We start from the raw sequence: 23,096 nt of genomic DNA, 5'->3' as shown, positions 1-23,096 counted from the left end.
TCCCTTCTACTGATCCGAATGCATTAATTCTGCAGTATGCTTGACTACTCCTAGAAGAGAACGAACATAAACTGTTTACTTTACTCCCCCCTGAAGTGTATTCTCCACCCAAATAAAAGATGGGAGAAATAACTCTCATCTGTCTCTGGCACTGAAGGTGACTCATGGAAAGGTGTTCGAGGAAATCTTTCATATTGCATATGTTTCTGAAAAAAATATGTACTCCATAGTATGTCTCGTTCTTTTAGAATCAGTTGTTTTGTCTACTGAATTAATAGGAAGCAATATTCTTATTCTCTGTAACACCAGACATTCAAAATACTGTCAGTTTCTCTTGAATAAGAAGCAGACAGACTGTATTTGGTCTGGTGTGGGATAAGTAAGGATACACAAGTGATACCAGCTTCTTGCTTTATGCCTTTAGAGAAGAAAATGACATTAGAAACTCACTAAAGCTCAGAATAATGTTCTGTATAGGCTTTCTCCATGCTTTCTAATCTATCAAGCACAGCTGGGGACCTCCTACAAATAATGTCCAAGGGGCTTTTCATAAAAGATGGTGGGGCATTTTAAGGGAAAATTAATATTTTTATTTATTTTATTTTAATCCCATTTATATCCCGCCCTTCTCCGAAGACTCAGGGCGGCTTACAAGCTTAGCAGTAGCCTTCATTCTATGTATATGCCTGCTTATTAGGGCTTTCACACACACACCCAAGCAGCATTATTACAAAGTCAGCTTAATTGCCCCCAACAATCTGGGTCCTCATTTTACCTACCTCGGAAGGATGGAAGGCTGAGTCAACCTTGAGCCTGGTGGGACTCGAACCTGCACGAACTGATTTGCTATTTTTATTAACTTTACCTGAATAACAGCACTGAGAGATCTGAGGTTAAGGTTACATTAAACTACATATGTTAATTTTGTTACAGAATTAAGCCACAGATACGCAATGTTTCCGTGCTAGTTAATCCAACCCTGAGCTTGATTAATTTATTATCAAAGGGATGAGAATAAAAGCTCTGCTGTCAATGACTATCACAGACATACTTCAGTGAACAAATTGATTAGAAAGATACAAATATGATGTACTGGCTTTTATATCAATAAATTCAGGAAGTTTTCACCAGCCTTTGGTTAAGGATCTGAAGTTAAAATCAAACTGAGGAAGGCTGATTTATTGCTGGCTATTTCTCAGGGGAGTGCCAGAAGAATTTTTTTTTTATATCAGCAAGGTACTATGTTGATAATCTGGGGTTTCTGTCTTAAATGAGATTCTATGTTGTATGCATGCAGCAATAAGACGTTACAAAAGAAATAAAGGAAAGAGTAAGATACCTAGAAAAAGGAATAACAGGAGTTGTGGGACTGTCAGTATGAAATGCTTGGAATAAAGGTTCACAGAAAACAATGCAATGCCTACAATAAACCACCATTACTATTTTTAACATTATTTCCTCTAATAACATTCTGGATTTATATCTTCAGCTACAGTATTATTGAGCCCTTGAATTTGGATGGTTCTTTAAGATTCCTTTTGATTAGCTTTCTATTGCTTTAATAACATAGCATTCTCAATTCTCTAGATATGTTGGGACTGCAACTTCCTGAATTTCTAACTAGCCTGGAAACTGCGATTGAATGTACCAAGTTGGAGAAGGCATGGTGCATGATGATACAAACAACAATGGTGACCTCTTGTGGGAGTGACTGCAAATAGCATATTCTCCTTTTGAATGTAAGAAATTAAACCTACTGTACCATTTGCAGACAATAAGGCACATGAAAACAGATTATAGGAAATTCAGCCAGAAACATATGGGGTACACTAGGTTGCCTAATTCTGGCACAAACTCTGAACCTGACTGATAGAAAAGATAATTATCTTAATGTATTGAGAGAAAAATATATCCAGAGAGTTCTGCTTGAAGAGAGATCTGCAAATATTGAAAATGGGGATTAATTTATCAACAGCTGTCTATATTCTTCCTATAATGATGTGTAAATTAAGCATATGTCAAATGAAACTCTTAAGTTCGGTCTAAATCACTCATAATGAGTTCATGAGTTATTTTGGCAATAACGTGGAAGCGCTTTTGTCACTGCTTTCTTCCTTGATGTCTTTCCACTCCCCAGTCTAGCCCACAATTCTAAAATTACCTGACAATCTCTCATCCAAGAATTATTATTATTATTATTATTATTATTATTATTATTATTATTATTATTATTATTATTATTATTATTAATTTAATTTATATACCGCCCTTCTCCCGGAGGACTCAGGGCGGTGAACAGGGCTGACCCTGCTTAGCTTTCAAGTAGAGACAAGATCTGCCTAGTGTTATCACCTGTGCTCATTTTAACAAGACATTTCAGGTGCTTGAATGTTATCCAGATGATACAGAGAAATCAGTACCCTCAATATCAAAGTTAAGGAAAATTCAAAGCACTGATAAATAGCATCTCGTATTGGATGAAACTTTAAAATATGAAGTGCAATGGACCAAGAAACCTGAAAGCATCAAAGCAAACAGCACTTCACTGCTAAAATCTCTGCACTGAAGATGTCTCTGTACTGACAGCTGACTGATCCAGTTCCTAGATCAGGGGTCTTCAAACTTGGTCCTTTTATGACTTGTGGACTTCAACTCCCAGAATTCTGCGAATTCAAGTCCACAAGTCATAAAAGGACCAAGTTTGAAGACCCCTGTCCTAGATCAACCCAGTCTATATTCCAGCTTCGATACATTCTTGTCCTGAATATTTGTCAGAACATCTAACATCAGAAGGTGTTCACAGGATATTGTCAAAGTTATCAAGATGTTGACCAGGATAGTGAGAACGAAGCTATGCCCATTTTTATTTGAGGAAGGCAAAATTCAGAGGGATCTAGCAATAGATTTGCTGCTCCTTTAAATTAGACAGTCATCTTAATTCTGAAAGAGTTCTAAGACTTAGGCAGACACCAATCAATGGCACCCGTGTCCTCCTTGGGTCGCAGGGAAAAGCAGAGAAAGAAAAAGCCTCTTTTGCCTTCTGTACCTTATGACAGTCACCTCCAGGAATAACTGCCAGAATATATACCAAGGGCCCTTCATTCTTGTCGATGCCTCCTACAATCTGCAGGCCCAGACCTGTTTCCTTGGAAACACTGATAATCTGAAATATGCTGTCACTAGAGAAAAAAGAAACAAAGTTAGCTTTAAAAGGTCAGTGACTGGAAACTGAGCACAAACACAAAGAACACCTTGCAGAAAAATCTTTCGTTTTTCTCATAGCCGTGCACTGATGCCTGCTATGCTTAGGCATATTAAGCAGGCGATCCGTTTCTCCCAACCCGCCACCTCCTTCTAAAATGGAACTAAGGACAGGGAAGTTGAATCAAGGAATCCTGTTCAAAATGGAAACTTTGGCGTAGGGCCTCTTGTACAAAGCTGTTTCTGTAAAGAATATTTTTTCACAGTGGGCTAGGAAAGAATCTACTACTCTATGTCTTTGGAATGTGGCAAGTGAATATGCCATATACATGTTTTAAATAAAAAAAATAAAAATAAAAACTTAAACTTAGTTTTTTTTACTCTGGGTCCTACAATTTCCTATATCTGGAAGATTTCTCTTCCCTTCCCCCCCCACCTTCGCTTCATGGAATTTAAGGGTAAAGAAAAAAGATTAAAAAGTGGTACGAACAGAAAGGAAGGTATCAAAAGACATTTATCCAAAATTGCCTCCTCTCCGTTATAATATGCTGTGTTTCAGACAAGGCAATTGTATAACCAAAACCCATGCCAGAACACAATCTGTTTCTAGGCTGTAAGGCAGAATCTCTCTTAGATGAGCAGACGGAACTTGAGGTTGCCTGGGCAAAATCACTTGGTCTGTCCTACCCTTATTTAACAACGTTGCCATCTGCCAGGACTCAATGCCTGGCCTCATGTGGAATCAGGCAAACCAGCATTTTATTTCTTTACCTCAGGCAATGCCGATCTCTACACATCTAAAAGCTGAGCTTCATCAATCTGCATAGAACTTGAAAGTTTAATGGTGAGCCAAGACCAGGGAAAGGAGGCATTTTATATATTTCTGGCACCAACTCTGAACCAGACTGATGAAAAAGATCATTTTCTTAATGTACTGAGAAAAAAAATAAAATAACCAGAGAGTTCTGCTTGCAGAGAGATCTGCCAATTTTGAAAATGGGGATTAATTTATCAACAGCTGTCTATATTCTTACTGTAATAATAGGTAAATTCAACATATGTCAAGTTAAACTCTTAAGTTTGGTTTGACAAGTTCATGAGTTATCTTGGCAATAACATGGAAGTGTTTTTGTCACTGCTTTCTTCCTTTCTTCTACACACCTAAAAGCTGAGCCTTATAAATCTGCATTGAACTTGAAGTTTAATGGTGAACCAAGACCAGGGAAAACAGGCATTTTATATATTTCTCTGTAAATTCAGTGATAGCATACCAAGACATTAGGAAAATGAATTGTGGTTCATAATATAAGCATAACGAGACCTGAGAGTAAACCAGAAGCTAGGAAACAGACAATAGAGAAAAATAAGGCTTGGACCCAGGAACCTAAGGATCAGGAGCAGGGATACAAGATTTTTGGATAGTGTTTCTTTAAATTTATATACCATATAAATTTATATATGACTGTGAATTCAACTTCTGCCTTAGCCATGAAAGCCAACTGGGTGACTTTGGGTCAGTCACTCTCCCTCAGCCCACCCCACCCCACCCCACGAGGTGGTTGTTGTGGGGAAAATAGGGAGGAGGAAGGCATGTGAAATATGTTTGCTGCTATAAGTTATTCGTAAAAATAATAAATGCAACATAAAAATAAAATAAAAACTGGATCATGGGGGCAATTCTGTTTGAGTGCTGGAAGGCATCCATTTCCAACCAGGCTGCTTTAAGACGCTGTCCCCACAGCATGGCAGTCATGGAGGCCAATATGTCTACAGATACCAACTTTGGAACCCAGTAGGGTTCCTGCTGTTGGGTGATCTTTGCTTCATAATTTCAGAAATGCATGTGTCCAGGATCAGTAACTATGACACAAAATGTGCAGGCTGGGTGGCCTTGCTGTGGACTCCTGGATATGTGTCTGCTTGCCACCGAACAAAGCTGGGAGTTTTACTTGGGGCCCATGAAAGAAAAGCACAGTTGCTAAGCAACAGTGACATCATTACTTCTTTTCCTGGTTTTGAAAAAATGGGGACAAGGGAAGTTTTTCTTCATCTGCAAAAGATTATGGGTGGGAATTCCCAGCCTGGAAGCTATGGTGCCTCTCAGCCCTCAGAATCTACTCAGAGAATGACGGGGAGGGGGTGGGTGGCGGCTTATTTTAAAAAAAGGGGAAAAAGCAAATGAAGAAAGGCCTTGGGAAAGTTCCAGGGGCTCAAGTTTAAAGGATTTGGAGCAGGTCACAGGAAAAGCCTGACAGTACTGGATGGAAAGATATCTATGGAGATTCACAATCATCCAAGTCATGGTTGTCCCAAAGGTGCTTTTTCCAAAAGGCAACTGGACCTTCTTGGTTTTGTTTTCTTTAAAAAAACATTTCCCTTCTCATTCAAGAAGCTTCCTCAATTCTGCCGAATGGATGAAAAGGATTGCCTCTCAAACGACATATGACCAGATTCCTATGCCTCCTTAAAAAAACAAACAAAAAAACACGAGACCATTTAAGAAAAATAATTGGGAGCAAACTACAGAAAATGGCAGCAGAAACTGGCTATGACGTTTTTCATAGTTAATTGGCTTTCCATGCAGAGAAAAAGCATATAAAACAAAAAATTGAAACCCATGCCTCTTTGAGGACCTTCTGTCAGTACTGACAGCTCACAACCTTAGATTAAAAGGAAGGCTTTGGAAATGATAATGATCCTACGCTTTAAGCCCAGCATCCTGTCTTTTCCACAAATTCTCCATGAAAAACAAACTTTGCATAGTTACTTTGTGGTGGCTTGAAGGGAAGTTATCGCCGCAGGCCTCCCTGGGAGGTTTGTCACAGTGTCCTTTGGATGAAATAGTGGAGGACTCACTGAAGATGCCTCTGAAGAAAAGCTATCAGCACCTTTTATGGGAAGATTAAAAAAAGAATCACAGAAACAAAATGAGTATCTTCTGCAACAATCAACTGCTCAGTACCACAAAGATTACTCCCTGTTGTACAAATCTTCTATTATTTTAAAGTAGGGGTGAAGAATAGGGTCCAATCCAAAGGTCACAATGTCCTGTTAGGAGCATCTTAACTGAGTTCCCTGACATCAAGGATGGGAAGAGACTGGCAATTCCAGGGCCAAATATAACCCCAAACATCTTTTATAGCAGGGGTGTCCAACCTTCTGGACTTCAACTTCCAGAATTCCCAAGCCAGCATAAATAGCTGGCTGGGGAATTCTGGGAGTTGAAGTCCACAGATCTTAAAGTTTCCAAGGTTAAATAGCCCTGTTTTACAGCCTCAGGAACAACCTCCAACTCTAATTCTCCCAATTTGGAAGCATACAGGTGAAACTCGAAAAATTAGAATATGGTGCAAAAGTTCATTTATTTCAGTAATGCAACTTAAAAGGGGAAACTAATATATGAGATAGACTCATTATATGCAAAGCAAGATAGTTCAAGCCGTGATTTGTCATAATTGTGATGATTATGGCTTACAGCTCATGAAAACCCCAAATTACTGAAATAAATGAACTTTTGCATGATATTCTAATTTTTCGAGTTTCACCTGTAATTACTTACCTTTTAAATGGAAATATTTAGAAATTGGAGTCTAAGTGCTAAAGTTGAATTAAGAAAACAAAGCTCACTCTGTCAATTAAAAGAAAGTGAAGCACCACATTCCCCCTTCTCAACCATTTGTATAATTTGTCACTCCCTTCCCCTTCTCTTCCTTCACTTATGCCACTATACAGTCCATTTCTGCCTGAGCCTTTTGTTTGTTTCCATCATTTATTTCTGATTACTTAGAAAGGCTGATACTTGCACACAGGCAACTGCTCATGTATTGCTTTTCTCTTTTAAGACATCCGTATTCAACATGGGTGGGAATGGAATGAAGAAAGGGGAAAACCTGCAGTTGGAAGGACTAGATGCTAGAAACATCGTTCCACCCCACCTTCCATATGCAAAGATGCAGAATGGCGTGCAGTGAATTCAAGTTGAAACTAAGACTCCTCCTTATAGGTAGTCTTCGACTTACAACCATTAGTTCAATGATCGTTCAAAGTTACAAAGGCATTGGAAAAAAGTGACTTACTGCTGGTCCTCGCACTTATGACCATTGCAGCATCCCCACATTAACGTGATCAAAATTCTGGTGTTTGGTAACTGGCAGGTATTCACAATGTTTGCAGGGCCCTGACCATGTGTGATGGCCGTTGTGACCTTACCAGCCAGCTTTCAAAAAGCACAGTCAATGGGGGAAACTGGATTCACTTAATGGCTGCATGATTCACTTAATGACTACAGCAAAAAGGTCGTAAAATCGGTCGCAGCTCATTTAACAACTGCCTTCCTTAACAATGAAAATTCTGTTCCTAATTGTAGTTGTAAGTTGAGGATTACCTGTAAACAGTACTTTCATCTATGAATGTTCTCAGACTAAACTGCCTATCAGTAAGGGCAGAAATGGCTCCCCAATAAAATAAAGAGAATTATAATTTAACAGACTGCTGGACGAGGGCTGGGGAAACATCATTTCAAATTACCATTCAGTCATAAAGATCAACCTACACACCACCTCACAGTGAAGGAAAACATTACCATGAGCTCCTTGGGAAAAAGGAAAAAGGGCAAATATAATTTAATTACAACAAGCTGATAGGCCCAAAACCATCCTTTACAATGAACTGTAATCTGCTCTGTCCAGTCGCTTATAATATATAAAGGTTTCAAACTCTAATCTTTTATTCACATGGGCAATAAATAAACCTGCAAGCATTTTGACAAAATAGAAGTTAGCAACAATTTAAGTTCTTTCCCTTCTAAACACTAAGCCAGAAACTGTTTCCTGTATTACAGTGCAAGGCTCTGCACAGGCTTTAACTGATTGGAATTGGCACATGACATGGTAACCTATGAGCAATATGGGATTCTGGGGCCTGAAACGGTCCTGAACAGCTGGTTTACTGGTGTTTTCCCTCTCACTGTGGCACAATCATAACACAACAGTGTTAGCCAGTGATTGCCTGAGAATACACTTAATTGTTTACATGGCACACTTTGGAATTATAGGCTCAATATGTTCTTGAAACCACCAAACATTTGGAAATGTACAAATGAAGCCCTAGGGGGCAGTATGACACTACTACTAAACTGTTTAGTCTCATAAAGAAATATATATATATATAATATTGATTGAACTGAGGTGTCCTTTCTGTCCATCAAACATCAGCCCATAAAATCTGGGTTAAAGGTCTACCTTCCAATTCGTGAAAGCATCTCCACCAACCTGAAATATTAATGGAGGCCATCAGGCCAAGAAGCTTTCTCTACTGTTCTCTTATATTGCAGAGTGAAAACATAACCAATCCCTTACCAGTTAGGAGCTGCGTTGGGGAATTCCTTCTGGAGTTTATGTTACTGTGTGAACTGTATTTCTCCATCAAGGCCAGAAATTCTTTCCTGCAATAATTTTTTTTAAAAGTTGAAGGTGCGATACCTCATTTAATATCTCTTACAATGTGTTGATCCAAGACCTTTCAAGAAATACATGTTTAGCTTATTTGTCGTTGCTGAGCTAAATCCTGGGTTTTGCTTTGTGTCTTATGGAGCAGTTAACAAATATATATAACATACATTCACAACCTATGAAAAGCAGGAATAGCGGTATTAAAGATTAGGTAAAAGATAACCTAAATAGATTTCCTGTCAAATATGAGATAGTTTCCATCATGTTTCAATTGCAGTGCCGCTAGGTTGCATAATTACAGTTGTGTGTGGCATGGAATATGAAGACCGATCCATTCTCAAAGATAGACTTGAAACAGCAAGATGTGCTTTTTTAATTTGCAAATTCCAACACAAAATTAGGCTTGCCAAGATGCCTATGCTTTCCCCATATTGATTTTTAAGGCTGATTAGTAACTTTCCCACATTCTCTTCTGTCTTTTCAAATCTGGAGATCTGCAACCATTCAATATATCAGTAGGGAATAGCAAAATGGACCAATTTCTCTGCTCACAAACAGGAAGATGTGCTATTTTAGCCAGGTTTATATTACGGTTTTCTCATAGATTTAACAAATCTGTGATCAGAATGATCAAACAGCCCAATTCTGGAAATCAGACTTGATTTTAAGTAGCAAATGCATCAATCTTTTCTAAAGGAAAGACACATTTTCCATAACTACTAGAAGCCTAGGGGGATACAGATGTAATCAGAAGGCCTCTTCTATAATACTCAGGCCACCATACTAACATCTGAAGATCTGCTCAGAAGTAAATCTGATTAAGTTGAGTCCTTTGGGAGAAGGGCGGTATAGAAATATTATTAAATTAAAATTATTAAATTAAGTTCAATATGGTTTAGCCCGGGGTCCCCCCCAATGGCCTGTTCAGAACCAGGCCGTGCAAGCAGCAGATGAGTTTGCGCACAGCTCCAACTTGCGTAAGCAGCTGGTGACTGGTATGCATGTGCACATGCAAAAGCTCCATTTGTGAGATTGCCTTGTGTGTGCTTACCCACCACTCATGAACCCTCTCCCCACCCAAACCACTGGTCCGTAAAGCCAGAAAGGCTGGGGACTGCTGGTTTAGTCTACCTCTTTAGGACAATAGAACAGAACAGAACAGAATGGAATAGAGCTGGAAGGGAACCATCTCAGACAAGTGACTGTCTAGCCTCTTTTTAAAAACCTCCAGTGATGGAGCACCCATGATTTCTGGGGGCAAACTATTCCACTGGTTAAATGTCCTCACTGCACTCACTTGTTATTACTATAGTGAGGAGGATCATCCTGACTAAAATGGGCAGATGAAAAAAAGCCTCCAAGACCAGACAGGTGTAGGCTATATAACAATTTGCCAGTGTAAATTTAAAGAGAGTTGAACACACCTTAGTATGAGCCCAATAAAACAAAATTATAAATTAGCAAGAGGGAGTTCTAATTCTGTTCTGCACTCAGATCTGCTGGAATGCCTGAACTGATTACGAGTTTTAATTATTCAAGATGGTTACAGTAGTTAAAAAAAACAGGCCAGTATTTCTTAGCTAGAAGCAGATTAGGAATCTCCAATCTACAGAACGGAGAGAATAAAGCCATTTGTGTGTAATTGGCAGTTTACACAATGCCCAGAAACATAGTGTTATTTCCCATATTAGAGGAAATTAGCCATTTTTCTTTCAACTGTAGCCAATACTTCCTCACTGCAAATTGTTTAGAATCCAGAGTTTAAAAGGCAGAATGCTCCAACCACCATTATGGGAAGAAACAAAATGTCTTTATTTCCAATGTTTACATTTTTAATTTTGTCTTTTGCTTCCTAAATGTCTCTAATTATTTCTTTGAACACAGTTCAAGATTTTACACATCCAGCAATTTTTCCCAATCTCTGAGAACACGTATTTGTGCATTTAGTTGTTCAGAGCTGCTTTCATGTACAAGCAGTTAGCCAGGTTTTAAAATCAGGCAAAGCCTTGCTTAGAAGAAAACTAGCTTAAAATCCTGCACAAATGTGGCTAAATCCCATTCCTATCCATATAAAGCCTTCCATATAGGAGCAGTTTCTCTAGCATTGGTAGCTAACCTGGTATGCACATTTTGCTTAGATAATATCTAGTTTGATCCCACAGGTATTAAAAACAAACAAACAAATAAAAAAGCTAGCAAGCAAACAAGCTAGAGGTAACAATATATATACATTATACGTCCACACTAGCAGAATTGCAATACTGAAAAGGGAAATCAAATTTAGACAAATGCTGTAATTAGTGGCAATTTTTTCCATCTTTAAAATGTTCTCCAGAAATAATCCACTTACAACTCCCGGAATCCTTAGCTGGGAATATCAGTAGTGATATACTAGGCACATCTGAAAGGCACCAGATTGGGAAAAAAATGCTTTATGACAACTCTACAGGTGAAACTCAAAAAATTAGAATATCATGCAAAAGTTCATTTATTTCAGTAATGCAACTGAAAAGGGGAAACTAATATATGAGATAGACTCATTACATGCAAAGCAAGATAGTTCAAGGCGTGATTTGTCATAATTGTGATGATTATGGCGTACAGCTCATGAAAACCCCAAATCCACAATCTCAGAAAATTAGAATATTACATGCAATCAATAAAACAAGGAGTGTACATAGAACAATATCGGACCTCTGAAAAGTATAAGCATGCATATGTACTCAGTACTTGGTTTGGGCCCCTTTTGCAGCAATTACTGCCTCAATGCGGCGTGGCATGGAAGCTATCAGCCTGTGGCACTGCTGAGGTGTTATGGAAGACCCGGATGCTTCAATAGCGGCCTTCAGCTCTTCTGCATTGTTCGGTCTCATGTCTCTCATCTTTCTCTTGGCAATGCCCCATAGATTCTCTATGGGGTTTAGGTCAGGCGAGTTTGCTGGCCAATCAAGCACAGTAATCCCACGGTCATTGAACCAGGGTTTGGTGCTTTTGGCAGTGTGGGCAGGTGCCAGGTCCTGCTGGAAAATGAAGTCAGAATCCCCATAAAGCTCATCTGTGGAAGGAAGCATGAAGTGCTCCAAAATCTCCTGGTAGGCAGCTGCGTTGACCCTGGACTTAATAAAGCACAGTGGACCAACACCAGCAGATGACATGGCTCCCCAAATCAACACAGACTGTGGAAACTTCACACTGGACTTCAAGCATCTTGCAGTGTGTGCCTCTCCATTCTTCCTCCAGACTCTGGGTCCTTGGTTTCCAAATGAGATGCAAAAGTTGCTCTCATCAGAAAAGAGGACTTTGGACCACTGAGCAACAGACCAGGTCTGTTTTTCTTTAGCCCAGGTAAGACACTTCTGACATTGTTTGTTGTTCAGGAGCAGCTTGACAAGAGGAATATGATATTTGAAGCCCATGTCCAGGATCCGTCTGTGTGTGGTGGCTCTTGATGCACTGACTCCAGCCTCAGTCCACTCCTTGTGAAAGTCCCCAACACTTTTGAATGGCCTTTTCCTGACAATCCTCTCCAGGCTGCGGTCATCCCTGCTGCTTCTGCACCTTTTTCTTCCACACTGTTCCCTTCCACATAACTTTCTATTAATGTGCTTTGATACAGCACTTTGGGAATATCCAACTTCTTTTGCAATTACCTTTTGAGGCTTTCCCTCCTTATGGAGGGTGTCAATGATGGTTTTCTGCACAACTGTCAGGTCAGCAGTGTTCCCCATGATTGTGATTCCTACTGAACCAGACTGAAAGACCATTTAAAGGCTCAGGAACCCTTTGCAGGTGTTATGGCTTAATTAGCTGATTAGAGTGGGACACTTTGAGCCTAGAATATTGCACCTTTTCACAATATTCTAATTTACTGAGATTGTGGATCTGGGGTTTTCATGAGCTGTAAACCATAATCATCACAATTATGACAAATCACGCCTTGAACTATCTTGCTTTGCATGTAATGAGTCTATCTCATATATTAGTTTCCCCTTTTAAGTTGCATTACTGAAATAAATGAACTTTTGAACGATATTCTAATTTTTCGAGTTTCACCTGTAGCTCATAAGATAGGGCTAACACTGAACCTGCTACAATCAGAAGATTACAAGTCTATAACACACAAATGAGGAAAACAAAGTTTCAGATTTCACTTTTGAAGAACAGATTGCAGGAATCATCTCCATACATTTATGATTCACATTTAGTTTCACTTCTCTGTTGATTTTGTCAGACAGCATTTATTAAAGCGGGAACAGATGCCATATTTATTTTTCATTCCAAATTTTCTCAAAAAGGTATAGGGACTGTGGTTTTTCTTCTTTAACCTGCAGAAAAACTTGAAAACTTTACATTTTTGCAGTGAGCTGAGAGAAGTTCCTACACTATTAAAGAAGCTCTAATGAAAGAGATTAAATAAAGAGGGATTTTTTTTAAAGGTAAATGTATAATTTACCTTAAATCCTTAGTATAATTTTCTAGGACTTGGGGAAATTTAACATTTCTTACTTTGCATCTTCATCTCGGGCGATAAGCAAAGACACGTGATTGGTTACCGATGCCATCTGTAGTATGTAAACAGCTCTGTAAAATTAAAAATGAAGAGTTAAATGTACTGACTTTCTCCACTGAGGTGCTACAAAAGCACTACCATAATTCATTCTATCTGTTTTCTATGAGTTGAATGATTACATGTTCATTTTTTAAAACATTATTAATGTTGTCATAACAATGCCATGATTCATAATTCTAGAGATTAAAAATCCCAGACAGCCACACTTGTTAAAGCACCAGTGAAGGAACTTTGCATTCAAATTTAGCGTAGGGCTCTCCTTAAATGTCCTTTTTACAATCATAGCAATGGATACTGTGAAGACAGCATTCTTTTTTGTCTTAAATTGACACAGAGCAGGCCAGTGACACTTTATCTTATTGTATGTCATCTTATCCATGAACATGTTAAAGAAGATGTTAAAGCAGTTAGAGGCAACTATTATTTCTTTCTACAGCTAATATAGCTTCTGTAGCTAATCTGAGCTAAAATACAAATAGGCAAATACAAATGCGAGCCATTCCAGTTGATGCTTATAATTATATGCTAGAACTTACCTTTCATTAGTTACACCACATAATTTTTGGCCATTCACTTCTAAAATCAAATCTCCAATACACAATTGATCTTGAAAAAAAATCATGATAGTTAATTAGAAATCAGCTACATCAAGAAAACAAAATGTTTCATTTAGGGGGAAAAACCCTGTTCTCTCTCACACATACACACACACAAAACCCCCACCAAGAACAGAAAAATGTCAGAATTACTCCCGATATATTCAAGCAGTATGAAACAGCTACAAGATTAGTAATTAGCTATTTTCTAGCTATGCTGAGTGACATTTATTTATATCTTTCTATAGGACTTCATAATAACGACTTAAGGCAATCTTTCATTTATCTTTTATGCCATTTTTAATGTTTTATTTATTTTATTATTTTTGTATGATGAACATTATAGTTGGGGGTAACTTAACTATCATATGAATTTTACTAATCAGACATATCTATTATAATATCTTGATCCCATGTTATTGCCCTGAATTAGCAAACTAAGTATTAATAGCCGCGTTTCTATGACTTAGTCATTTATTCTCCACTAGTAGACCTATCTTGTGCACCAGCAACATATGATCAACAATGTTCTACTTAAAGAGGGAACTGAGAGTTTTGAAATCAGCTGATATATAAGAGGTTGGAAAGTGAATAAAAAGCTGAATTTGCATTTCAAGTGAAGAGGAAAGTTAAAAAAAAAGTAAAACCAAACATATCCATGGTAATCTAACAAGCTTTGGAGCCTCCATGGATACAGATGGCAGGGAGAGGCTACTTATTCCACCTTTTGTGTCCTTTGTCTATATTACGAGAAGTAAAACAGGGACAGAGAAGATGGGCTTAGAGAAGTTTTCCCCCTCTATTTGGCCAGCACAGCAGATAAGCACCCCACGGCTAGTTGGAGCTAAAAAGCAACTTCTTCAAATCTCCTGGCTGGTTTATTGTGTGTGTGATCCAGAGAGAAGTTGAAAGCCTGATTAAATCAGGTATATAGTGCGACTAAAATTCTCTCACTTGAATCTAATGGATGAAATTCAAAGACTTTTTTTTTCCAAAGGAAAGAATTATTTCCACGAGTGCAACTATGGATATAGTGACCTCAGCCTCTCCTGTGTAATCTCCTTCTGCTCTAAAAGGTTGGAATTTCTAGAACAGAATGAGGATGTTCTGTAGGGGAAGGAAAAAGAAGATGGTCTGGAAGTGTGGCTCTTTAATAAAAAAAAATCAATATATGGATTGTTACAGCTTTTTTTTTAAAAGCAGTATTGCCACCAGTGAAGATCACAAGTAATTATTTACTATCTGTAGCTGCTATCCTCTCGGGTAATATCTCCTTTATGAAAATTCCATATTCTTCTTTGGATCGAACTTGACGGCCTCCAATAATTTTAATGCCTGTTGAGCAATTAAAACAAACACGAAATAAATAGGTTATTTTCTTATTTTCCCCACTGTGATAAACATACCATGGTAATTACTAAATAACTATATACATTACAAATCCAATCTACATCAGAGTGGACCACCTGCCCTAAACAGTGTAGCAATACGCCAACTTAATTAGAGTAAATTGAATGCATAATTACCTAATCCATTTTGACAGTCTGAAAACACAACACGATGTATAACTCGTTGAGTTCCATTTGAGCCTACAAAGGTCCTTTGAAATAGAGAAGAGAAGGTTGATTTCAGAATGGTTGCAACCTATGAAATACTTTTTTTTTAAAAAAAATTGAAACATGGAACCTATTGTGTCAGTTCCAAGGTAATAAAAGCAGGTATCTTTAAAAATGTTGATGAAAAATTGATTCAGCTCATTTGCTTCCTCCCATCGTTTCCTTCCACCATTTAGAGCAGGGCTTTTCAACCAGTGGTACGGGTACCACCTGTGGTACATTGGCACCTAGCAGGTGGTACCCGACCATCCTAGAAAAGTGGTAGCAGGGGAGGGGAATGAGCTGAACTGATGGCAGCACCGCACAAGCCTAAGCGAGAGATGGCTGGAGCTGCAGGACTGTCAGGGCTCAATGCAAGCGCCAAGATCAGCGCAGGACTCCAGCTGGAACTCAGCACTGATCCTGGTGCTTCTGCTGAGCCAGAGGAAATGCTGATCAGCTGGAATGTTACAGCATCTCCAGGGTCTTGTGATTTACATTCAGATGCTTGGCAACTGATTCATATTTATGATCAGTATCCCAGGGTCATATGTAGTGACCAAAACCTACTGCAACCACCCAGCAGATGGGGGGGGGTGTAAAAACCAACCCCCCACCCCCACTGCCAATCCTCAACAGAAATGCTCACAACAATGAAAACCTCGGACAGGAGGCTTCCAGGTGGCTCTTCAGTGGCGCGGACGGTCTGGATCGACCGCCAGCCTCTCGATTTCGTTAAAGCCGCAGAGCAGCGACGATCAGTTGTTCTGCGGCTTGAAAACCCTTCCCCTCGGGTGAAGAGGGGAAGGGGAGTGTCCTGGGTAGGGGTAGAGCTCCCCTAGAGCCCTAGAATATTTATTCTGGGGCTTGAAGGGTGAGAGCTCCCCTGAAGCCCGGAGATACTCCGGATCGGAGGACTTCTCTGCTTTTAAGCAGAGCAAGACACTGAATCCACTCCTGCTGGATTTGATTGTTATCTTGAGCAACTGAAGCAGGCAGAGCGGATGCGGGAGCTGTATAAATAGCAAGTATAAGACTTTAACTCTGGAATCTCAACCTTTTTTCCTGTTTCAACAATCGTTTTTAAAAAGAGGAAGATGGCGCCTGAGTGATTCTTTGTAACAAGATTTAGAGAAAAGTGGGAAGAACAAAGGTTTAAGGAAAATAAAATTAAGAGGAAGGAGGAAGATTGGATGTGGATTTTGAAAGTTGCAAAAGACTTTGTTAATGTTTGAAGGTGCTTAAGTGATTCACTCTGTTACGCGGCACTCGGGATTCGACCCGCCAAACTGCCGACCTTCTGATCGACAAGCTCAGCGTCCTAACCCACTGAGCCACCGCGTCCCTGAGTGAGTGCCTGTTGCTTGTCCCAGCTTCTGCCAACCTAGCAGTTCGAAAGCACGTAAGAAATGCAAGTAGAAAAATAGGGACCACTACGGTGGGAAGGTAACAGCGTTCCGTGCGCCTTTGGCATCTAGTCATGCCGGCCACATGACCACGGAGACGTCCTCGGACAAGCGCTGGCTCTTCGGCTTTGAAACGGAGATGAGCACCGGCCCCTAGAGTTGGAAATGACTAGCACACATGTGCGGGGGAACCTTTACCTTTTTACCTTTTTAAGTGATTTAAAAGACTTGGATACTTAATAGTTAAGCAACAAAGTTGCAAATGGGGTGGAAAAGTGAAAGTGTGAAACGAAAGTTAACTGAGTGTTAAAAATGGCTTCTAAGCCGCCTAGATTTTCCGTTCCTAAAAGTACAGGGGCATCGCCAGTTCAACAATCTGGACTTCAGTCTTTGATGCCGCCCCCCCGCAGCCGCTGCACCTACATTGACATTAAAAGATCTACAAGATGCCTTAAAACTTCAATCAAAACAAATATCTGAGCAAGTGGCAGAGCTTATCAATGAAAAAATAAGGAAATACGGGAGGATATTTTGCTGGCATTTCAGGGGCTCTCAGGTTGTATTGAGTCTGGACGAACGTGTGAAAGAAGTTAAACAAAATAATCTGATATTGGAGGCTAAAATGTGTGAAGCTGAGAATAAAATGGATAAAATTGATGATAAGGTGGTTATGATACAATATAGAGACATGGAGTTTGCCTTGCGGATAAGAGGTTTGAAAGAAAATCCATAAGAAAATTTGGAAGAGATAGTGGTGGATGCTCTGGCGCCTATTTTGGGATTTCAACCGGAAGATTTTGTAACGGAGATAGAAAAAAATACTTTGTGTTAATTCTTGGATTGCTAGGCAAAGGAAACTGCCAAGAGATGTGGTTGTGTATTTCACAAAGAGAAAGATCAGAAATGCGATCATTCAAGCTTTTTACAGTAATAGATTTAAAGTGGCTGATCAAGAGGTTTTGATTCTGAAAGAAATTCCCCCAAGAATTTTAAGAAAAAGAAAAGATTTTGGTTTTTTGGCAGATGAATTAAAAAGACAACAGCTTCAGTTCAGATGGGAGATACCAACTGGGATAGTGGTGAATTATGCTGGTACCAGATATCGTCTTAATACAGTTCTGAAGGCACGAGATTTTTATTCTAATGTATTGAAAGCAGGCTCACCGCCCTCTCCAGAAGTTAAAAGAGGAAAGGAAGAAGGAATGCGACAGTCACAGGCAGAAGGCATACAACGAGGTGAAGAAATCACCTCGCTGGTTCCAAAGGAAACACAGCAAACTTTGGAAACTGTGCATCCCTTGGTTTTATTAGAAGAATCAAAGACCCAAAGAGTGACACAGGCTGCATCTAGACAACAACAACAACAGCAACAGAAACAACATCTTACAACTATAACTCAAGAATCTACTCTTAGTGAAGCAGTGGGAGGAGCGAGACCCAAGAGGCAGATGCTTGTGGATCTGCAAGATACGCTCCGAAAGCTTCAAGTCGCAAAAGATGGCGACAAAGTTTCTAACCTGGAATGTTAACGGCTTAAATTCACCACAAAAGAGAAAGAAAATATTTCAGTACCTGAATCAATTTAAAAATGATGTTATATGTTTGCAAGAAACGCATATTCGTGTATCTGATCAAAAATATTTGACAAATTCCAGAATGGGCATACAATTTATTGCATCTGCTCCAGAGAAGAAAAATGGTGGTTATTTATGTGAAGAAGGATTTAACAGCCCACCTAATTGAAGCAGATAAACAAGGAAGATATATTATAATTGAACTTTTAATAGAAGGGAAGGAAATACTTTTAATTGGAATATATGAACCTAATCAACAGCAAGGAAAATTTTACAAATTTTTACATAATAAAATAACTCAATGGGATTATAAATCGTGTATTTTAATGGGAGATTGGAACGGAGTGATCGATACACAGAAAGATAAAAAAGGACTTTTTAAAAGTACTCCAAATCATGCTAGATTGCCTAAATCCTTTTTTGACTTGAAAGATGATTTGGAGCTGTGAGATGTTTGGAGAGATCGCAATCTGGAAGAAAAGGATTTTACTTTTTTCTCTGATAGACATCAATCTTTTTCTAGGATTGATTTTATATTAACCACTAATGATTTTTTTCTAGGGTTAAGAAGATTAAGATATGCCCAAGAACTTTATCAGACCACAGTCCAGTATGGATGGAATTGGAGAAGGGGGATAGGTCATGGAGGTTAAATGAAAATTTATTTAGATCTGAAGAGAACGTGGAAGAATGTAAAAAGCAGATGAGAGAATTTTTTATTATGAATATGTATAAGGGTACTCCCATTGAACTGGTTTGGGATGCAAGTAAAGCTTATATGAGAGGAGTGTTAATATATTTGAATAATAAACAGACGTAGAATGGAACATAAGCGTAAAGAAATAGAAGAGGAAATAAAGATGAAAGAGAAAGCTTTTATTTTGAACCCATCTGATAAGAGGCTGAGAGAAGCAATTAATTTGTTAAGAGGACAGTTTGATATGTTGATGGCAGATCAAGTGGCAACTAATTTACGATATTTATTTATTTTATTTATTTAGTTAGATTTATATACCGCCCTTTCCCTGAGGACTCAGGGCGGTTTACAGGGAATTAAAAAAAAATCCAACATACAAAAGTTAAAAACCGAATTAAAAAATATTAAATTAACCCTGTAGACTTAAAAACCCCAATTAAAATTTCTCCTCAGCCTGGGCCCGAGAGCTCAAAGAGCCAGGTCTTCAGGCCCCGGCGGAATGATCGGAGGCAGTTCTCAGCTCCACCGGCAGCTGGTTCCAGAGGGCCGGCGCTCCCACTGAGAAGGCCCTATCCCTGGGTGTCACCCGCCGGCAATCTCTCACTGGCGGAACCCTGAGCAGACCCTCCCTGTGGGAGCGCACTGGGCGAAGGGCGTTTGATGCCGGCAGCAGGTGTTCCCTCAAATAACCCGGACCCAGGCCATGTAGGGCTTTATAGGTGATAACCAGCACCTTGAATTTCACCCGGAGGGCAACCGGAAGCCAATGCAGCTCGCGGAGTAGAGGTGTTACATGGGAGTATCGGGAAACCCCCATTACAACTCGCGCGGCCGCATTCTGCACCAGTTGAAGCCTCCGAGTGGTCTTCAAGGGCAGCCCCATGTAGAGAGCGTTACAGTAGTCCAAACGGGAGGTCACAAGCGCATGAGTAACTGTGCGTAGGGCGTCTCGGTCCAGATAGGGACGCAACTGGCGCACCAGGCGAACCTGTGCAAAAGCCCCCCTGGTCACGGCTCCTATATGGTCTTCAAAATTGAGCCGTGAATCCAGGAGGACGCCCAGGTTGCGAGCCCTATCAACGGGGGGTAACACCTCACCCCCCATCATTAAGGATGGAATAACTTGGTTAACCCGAGACGCCGATATGCAAAGCCACTCAGTCTTGGCGGGATTGAGACGAAGCCTGTTTCTCCCCATCCAGACCTGAACCGCCTCCAGGCACCGGGACATCACGGAGAGGGCATCACTGGGTTGGTTCGGGGTGGAAAGAAAAAGTTGGGTATCATCAGCGTACTGGTGATACCCCACCCCAAAACCACGAATGATCTCGCCCAGCGGCTTCATATAGATGTTGAACAGGAGGGGCGAGAGAACCGACCCCTGAGGAACTCCACAAATGAGAGACCTCGGGGCGGACCTCTGCCCTCCTGCCAACACCGACTGCGAGCGGCCCCGGAGGTAGGAGAACCACCGTAGAACGGTGCCTCCCACTCCCAACCCCCTGAGACGCTGCAGCAGGATACCATGGTCGATGGTATCAAACGCCGCTGAGAGATCTAATAGGACCAGGACAGAGGAACAACCCCTGTCCCTAGCCCTCCAGAGATCATTCACCAGCGCGACCAATGCCGTCTCCGTGCTGTGTCCGGGCCTGAAGCCCGATTGGTACGGGTCCAGATAATAAGTTTCCTCCAGGAACAGAGGGAGCTGGTGCGCCACCACACTCTCAACAACCTTCGCCAGAAAGCGAAGGTTGGAGACTGGACGATAGTTGTTTAAAACAGCCGGGTCCAAAGCAGGCTTCTTGAGAAGGGGTCTCACCACCACCTCCTTCAAGGCGGCAGGAAAGACACCCTCCTTCAAGGAAGCAGTTATTACTGCATGAAACCAGCCTCGTGTTCCCTCCCGAGCCGCATAAGCAAGCCAGGAGGGGCACGGATCCAACAAACAGGTGGTGGTGCTCAGTCTCCCCATGATCCTGTCCACATCATCAGGGGAAACAGGATCGAACTCAGTCCAGATAACGTGCTCAAGACCGCCTGGTTCCTCCACATCAGACTCTGCCCAGTCAGAGTCCAAGCCGGTCCGGATCCGAGCGATTTTGTCCACCATATGATGACTAAACTCCTCGGCTCGTCCCTGCAAGGGATCCTCTCTCACCTCCTGGTTAAGGAGGGAGCGAGTCACCCTAAACAGGGCGGCCGGGCGATTATCTGTGGACGCGATAAGGGCGGCAAAGTAGTTAGACTTCGCCGTCCTTATCGCCGCAAGATAAGACCTTATAAAGGTTCTTAACTGCAATCGGTCGGATTCAGATCGGCTGGACCTCCAACCGCTCTCTAGACCTCGTCTCCGACGCTTCATCTCCCGGAGCTCCACAGAGAACCATGGGGCCCAGCGGGATCTGCGACGGGTCAGAGGTCGCATGGGTACAACGCAGTCGAGTGCCCACAATACTTTTAACAATACTAATAAACCAGGTAGGTGGCTAGCTTATTTATTAAGGAAAAAACAAAGATCTCGTAATATAGATAAGATAGAATATAAGGGTAAAGAAGTATTTCAGCAAAATCTTATTTAAAAAGCTTTTGTAGAATTTTACTCCAAATTGTATGCTAGGGATATAATTCAAGGCTTAGATATAGACAGTTATTTACAAGAAGTGAATATCCCGGTACTTACACAAGAGCAATGGGAAGGGTTGAATCAGTTGATAACTGCTGTAGAAATTATTTTAGCAATTAAACAATTAAAAGTGGGTAAGGCACCTGGTACGGATGGTTTAACAGCTATTTATTATAAACATTTATAGTTAGAAATGGTGGAACCTTTAAAAGAACTTTTTAGAACAATTCAATCTGGTGGTGAAGTGCCTCCATTGAGGAAAACAGCATTTATAACGTTGATTCCAAAGGAAGATCAAGACCTTAATCAAAAAATTATAGACCTATATTGCTTTTAAATAATGATTATAAGATATGTGCAAAGATTTTAGCAAATAGATTAATGAAGGTTATGCAGCAAATGATTTATACTGATCAAACGGTTTATAAGTGGTAGGCAAATGAAAAATAATGTGAGATATATTGTAAACTTATTGGAATGTTTGGAAAGAAATAATCAAGTCCCGGCAGCTTTGATCTTTTTGGACGCTGAAAAAGCGTTCGATCAATTGAATTGGCAATTTTTATTTAAAGTTTTAGAGAAGATGGAGTTTGGTGATAAGTTTCTACAACCTATTAGATCAATTTATCAAAAACAAACAGCTCAAATAATAATAAACGGTAGTTTAACAGAAGCTTGTAAAATTGAAAAGGGTACGAGACAGGGATGTCCGTTGTTGCTGTTTAACACTGAAAATATTATTAAGATATGTGATTCAAAGAAAATAAAGGGAATTAAAATAAAAGATCAAGATTATAGATTGAGAGCGTTTGCGGATGACTTGGTTATTACATTAAGTCAACCGACTCAATTGGTTGTAGATTTAATGGAAATAATTTTGCAATATGGTCAAGTTTCTGGATTTAAGGTGAATAGGCAAAAAACTAAAATATTGTCTAAAAATATGACTACAGAACAAAAGGAAGTTTTAGGAGAATTAACTGGATTTGAAATAGTTAAAAAGATTAAATATTTGGGGGTATATCTTTCAGCTTCAAATGTGAAATTGTATAAAAATAATTATGAATTGTTATGGTTAAAAATACAAAAAGAATTAGATAGCTGAAGAAAATTACAATTGTCTTTATAGGGAAGAATTGCAGCTGTGAAAATGAATGTTTTGCCAAAAATTTTATTTTTGTTTCAAATGATTCCTATACTTAAAAAAGACTCAAATTTGGAGGAATGGCAGAGAGGTATCAATAAATTTATTTGGGCAGGGAAAAGACCGAGAGTTAAATATAAATCAAATAAATAAATAAATAAATAAATAAATAAACTTAAGATAATGCAAGATATATGTGAAAGAGGTGGTCTTAAAGTGCCCAATCTTAAATTATAT

The 23,096-nt window shown here is 39.8% G+C and overlaps 1 protein-coding gene and 1 long non-coding RNA gene across 2 annotated transcripts in view; one reads left to right on the top strand and one right to left on the bottom strand.

Moving 5' to 3' along the window:
• LOC310635062 overlaps positions 1-23,096 on the top strand; it is a 792,702-nt gene that overhangs the window by 208,862 nt on the left and 560,744 nt on the right. The window lies entirely within an intron of this gene.
• Positions 1-23,096, bottom strand: part of STXBP4 (syntaxin binding protein 4) — a gene marked incomplete at its 5' end in the record, with an annotated part of 116,127 nt that overhangs the window by 82,106 nt on the left and 10,925 nt on the right. The window contains 7 exons of the mRNA XM_083353623.1: positions 3,047-3,179; positions 5,969-6,089; positions 8,559-8,644; positions 13,158-13,232; positions 13,758-13,827; positions 15,057-15,152; positions 15,344-15,417. Of these exons, the coding sequence (XP_083209749.1) occupies positions 3,047-3,179; positions 5,969-6,089; positions 8,559-8,644; positions 13,158-13,232; positions 13,758-13,827; positions 15,057-15,152; positions 15,344-15,417 (655 nt within the window). The remainder of the gene's footprint in view (positions 1-3,046; positions 3,180-5,968; positions 6,090-8,558; positions 8,645-13,157; positions 13,233-13,757; positions 13,828-15,056; positions 15,153-15,343; positions 15,418-23,096) is intronic.

The sequence above is a fragment of the Vipera ursinii genome, assembly GCF_947247035.1.
Source record: "Vipera ursinii genome assembly, chromosome: 2".
NCBI classification, from domain to species: Eukaryota; Metazoa; Chordata; class Lepidosauria; order Squamata; family Viperidae; genus Vipera; species Vipera ursinii.
This window is presented reverse-complemented; position numbering and strand designations above follow the sequence as displayed.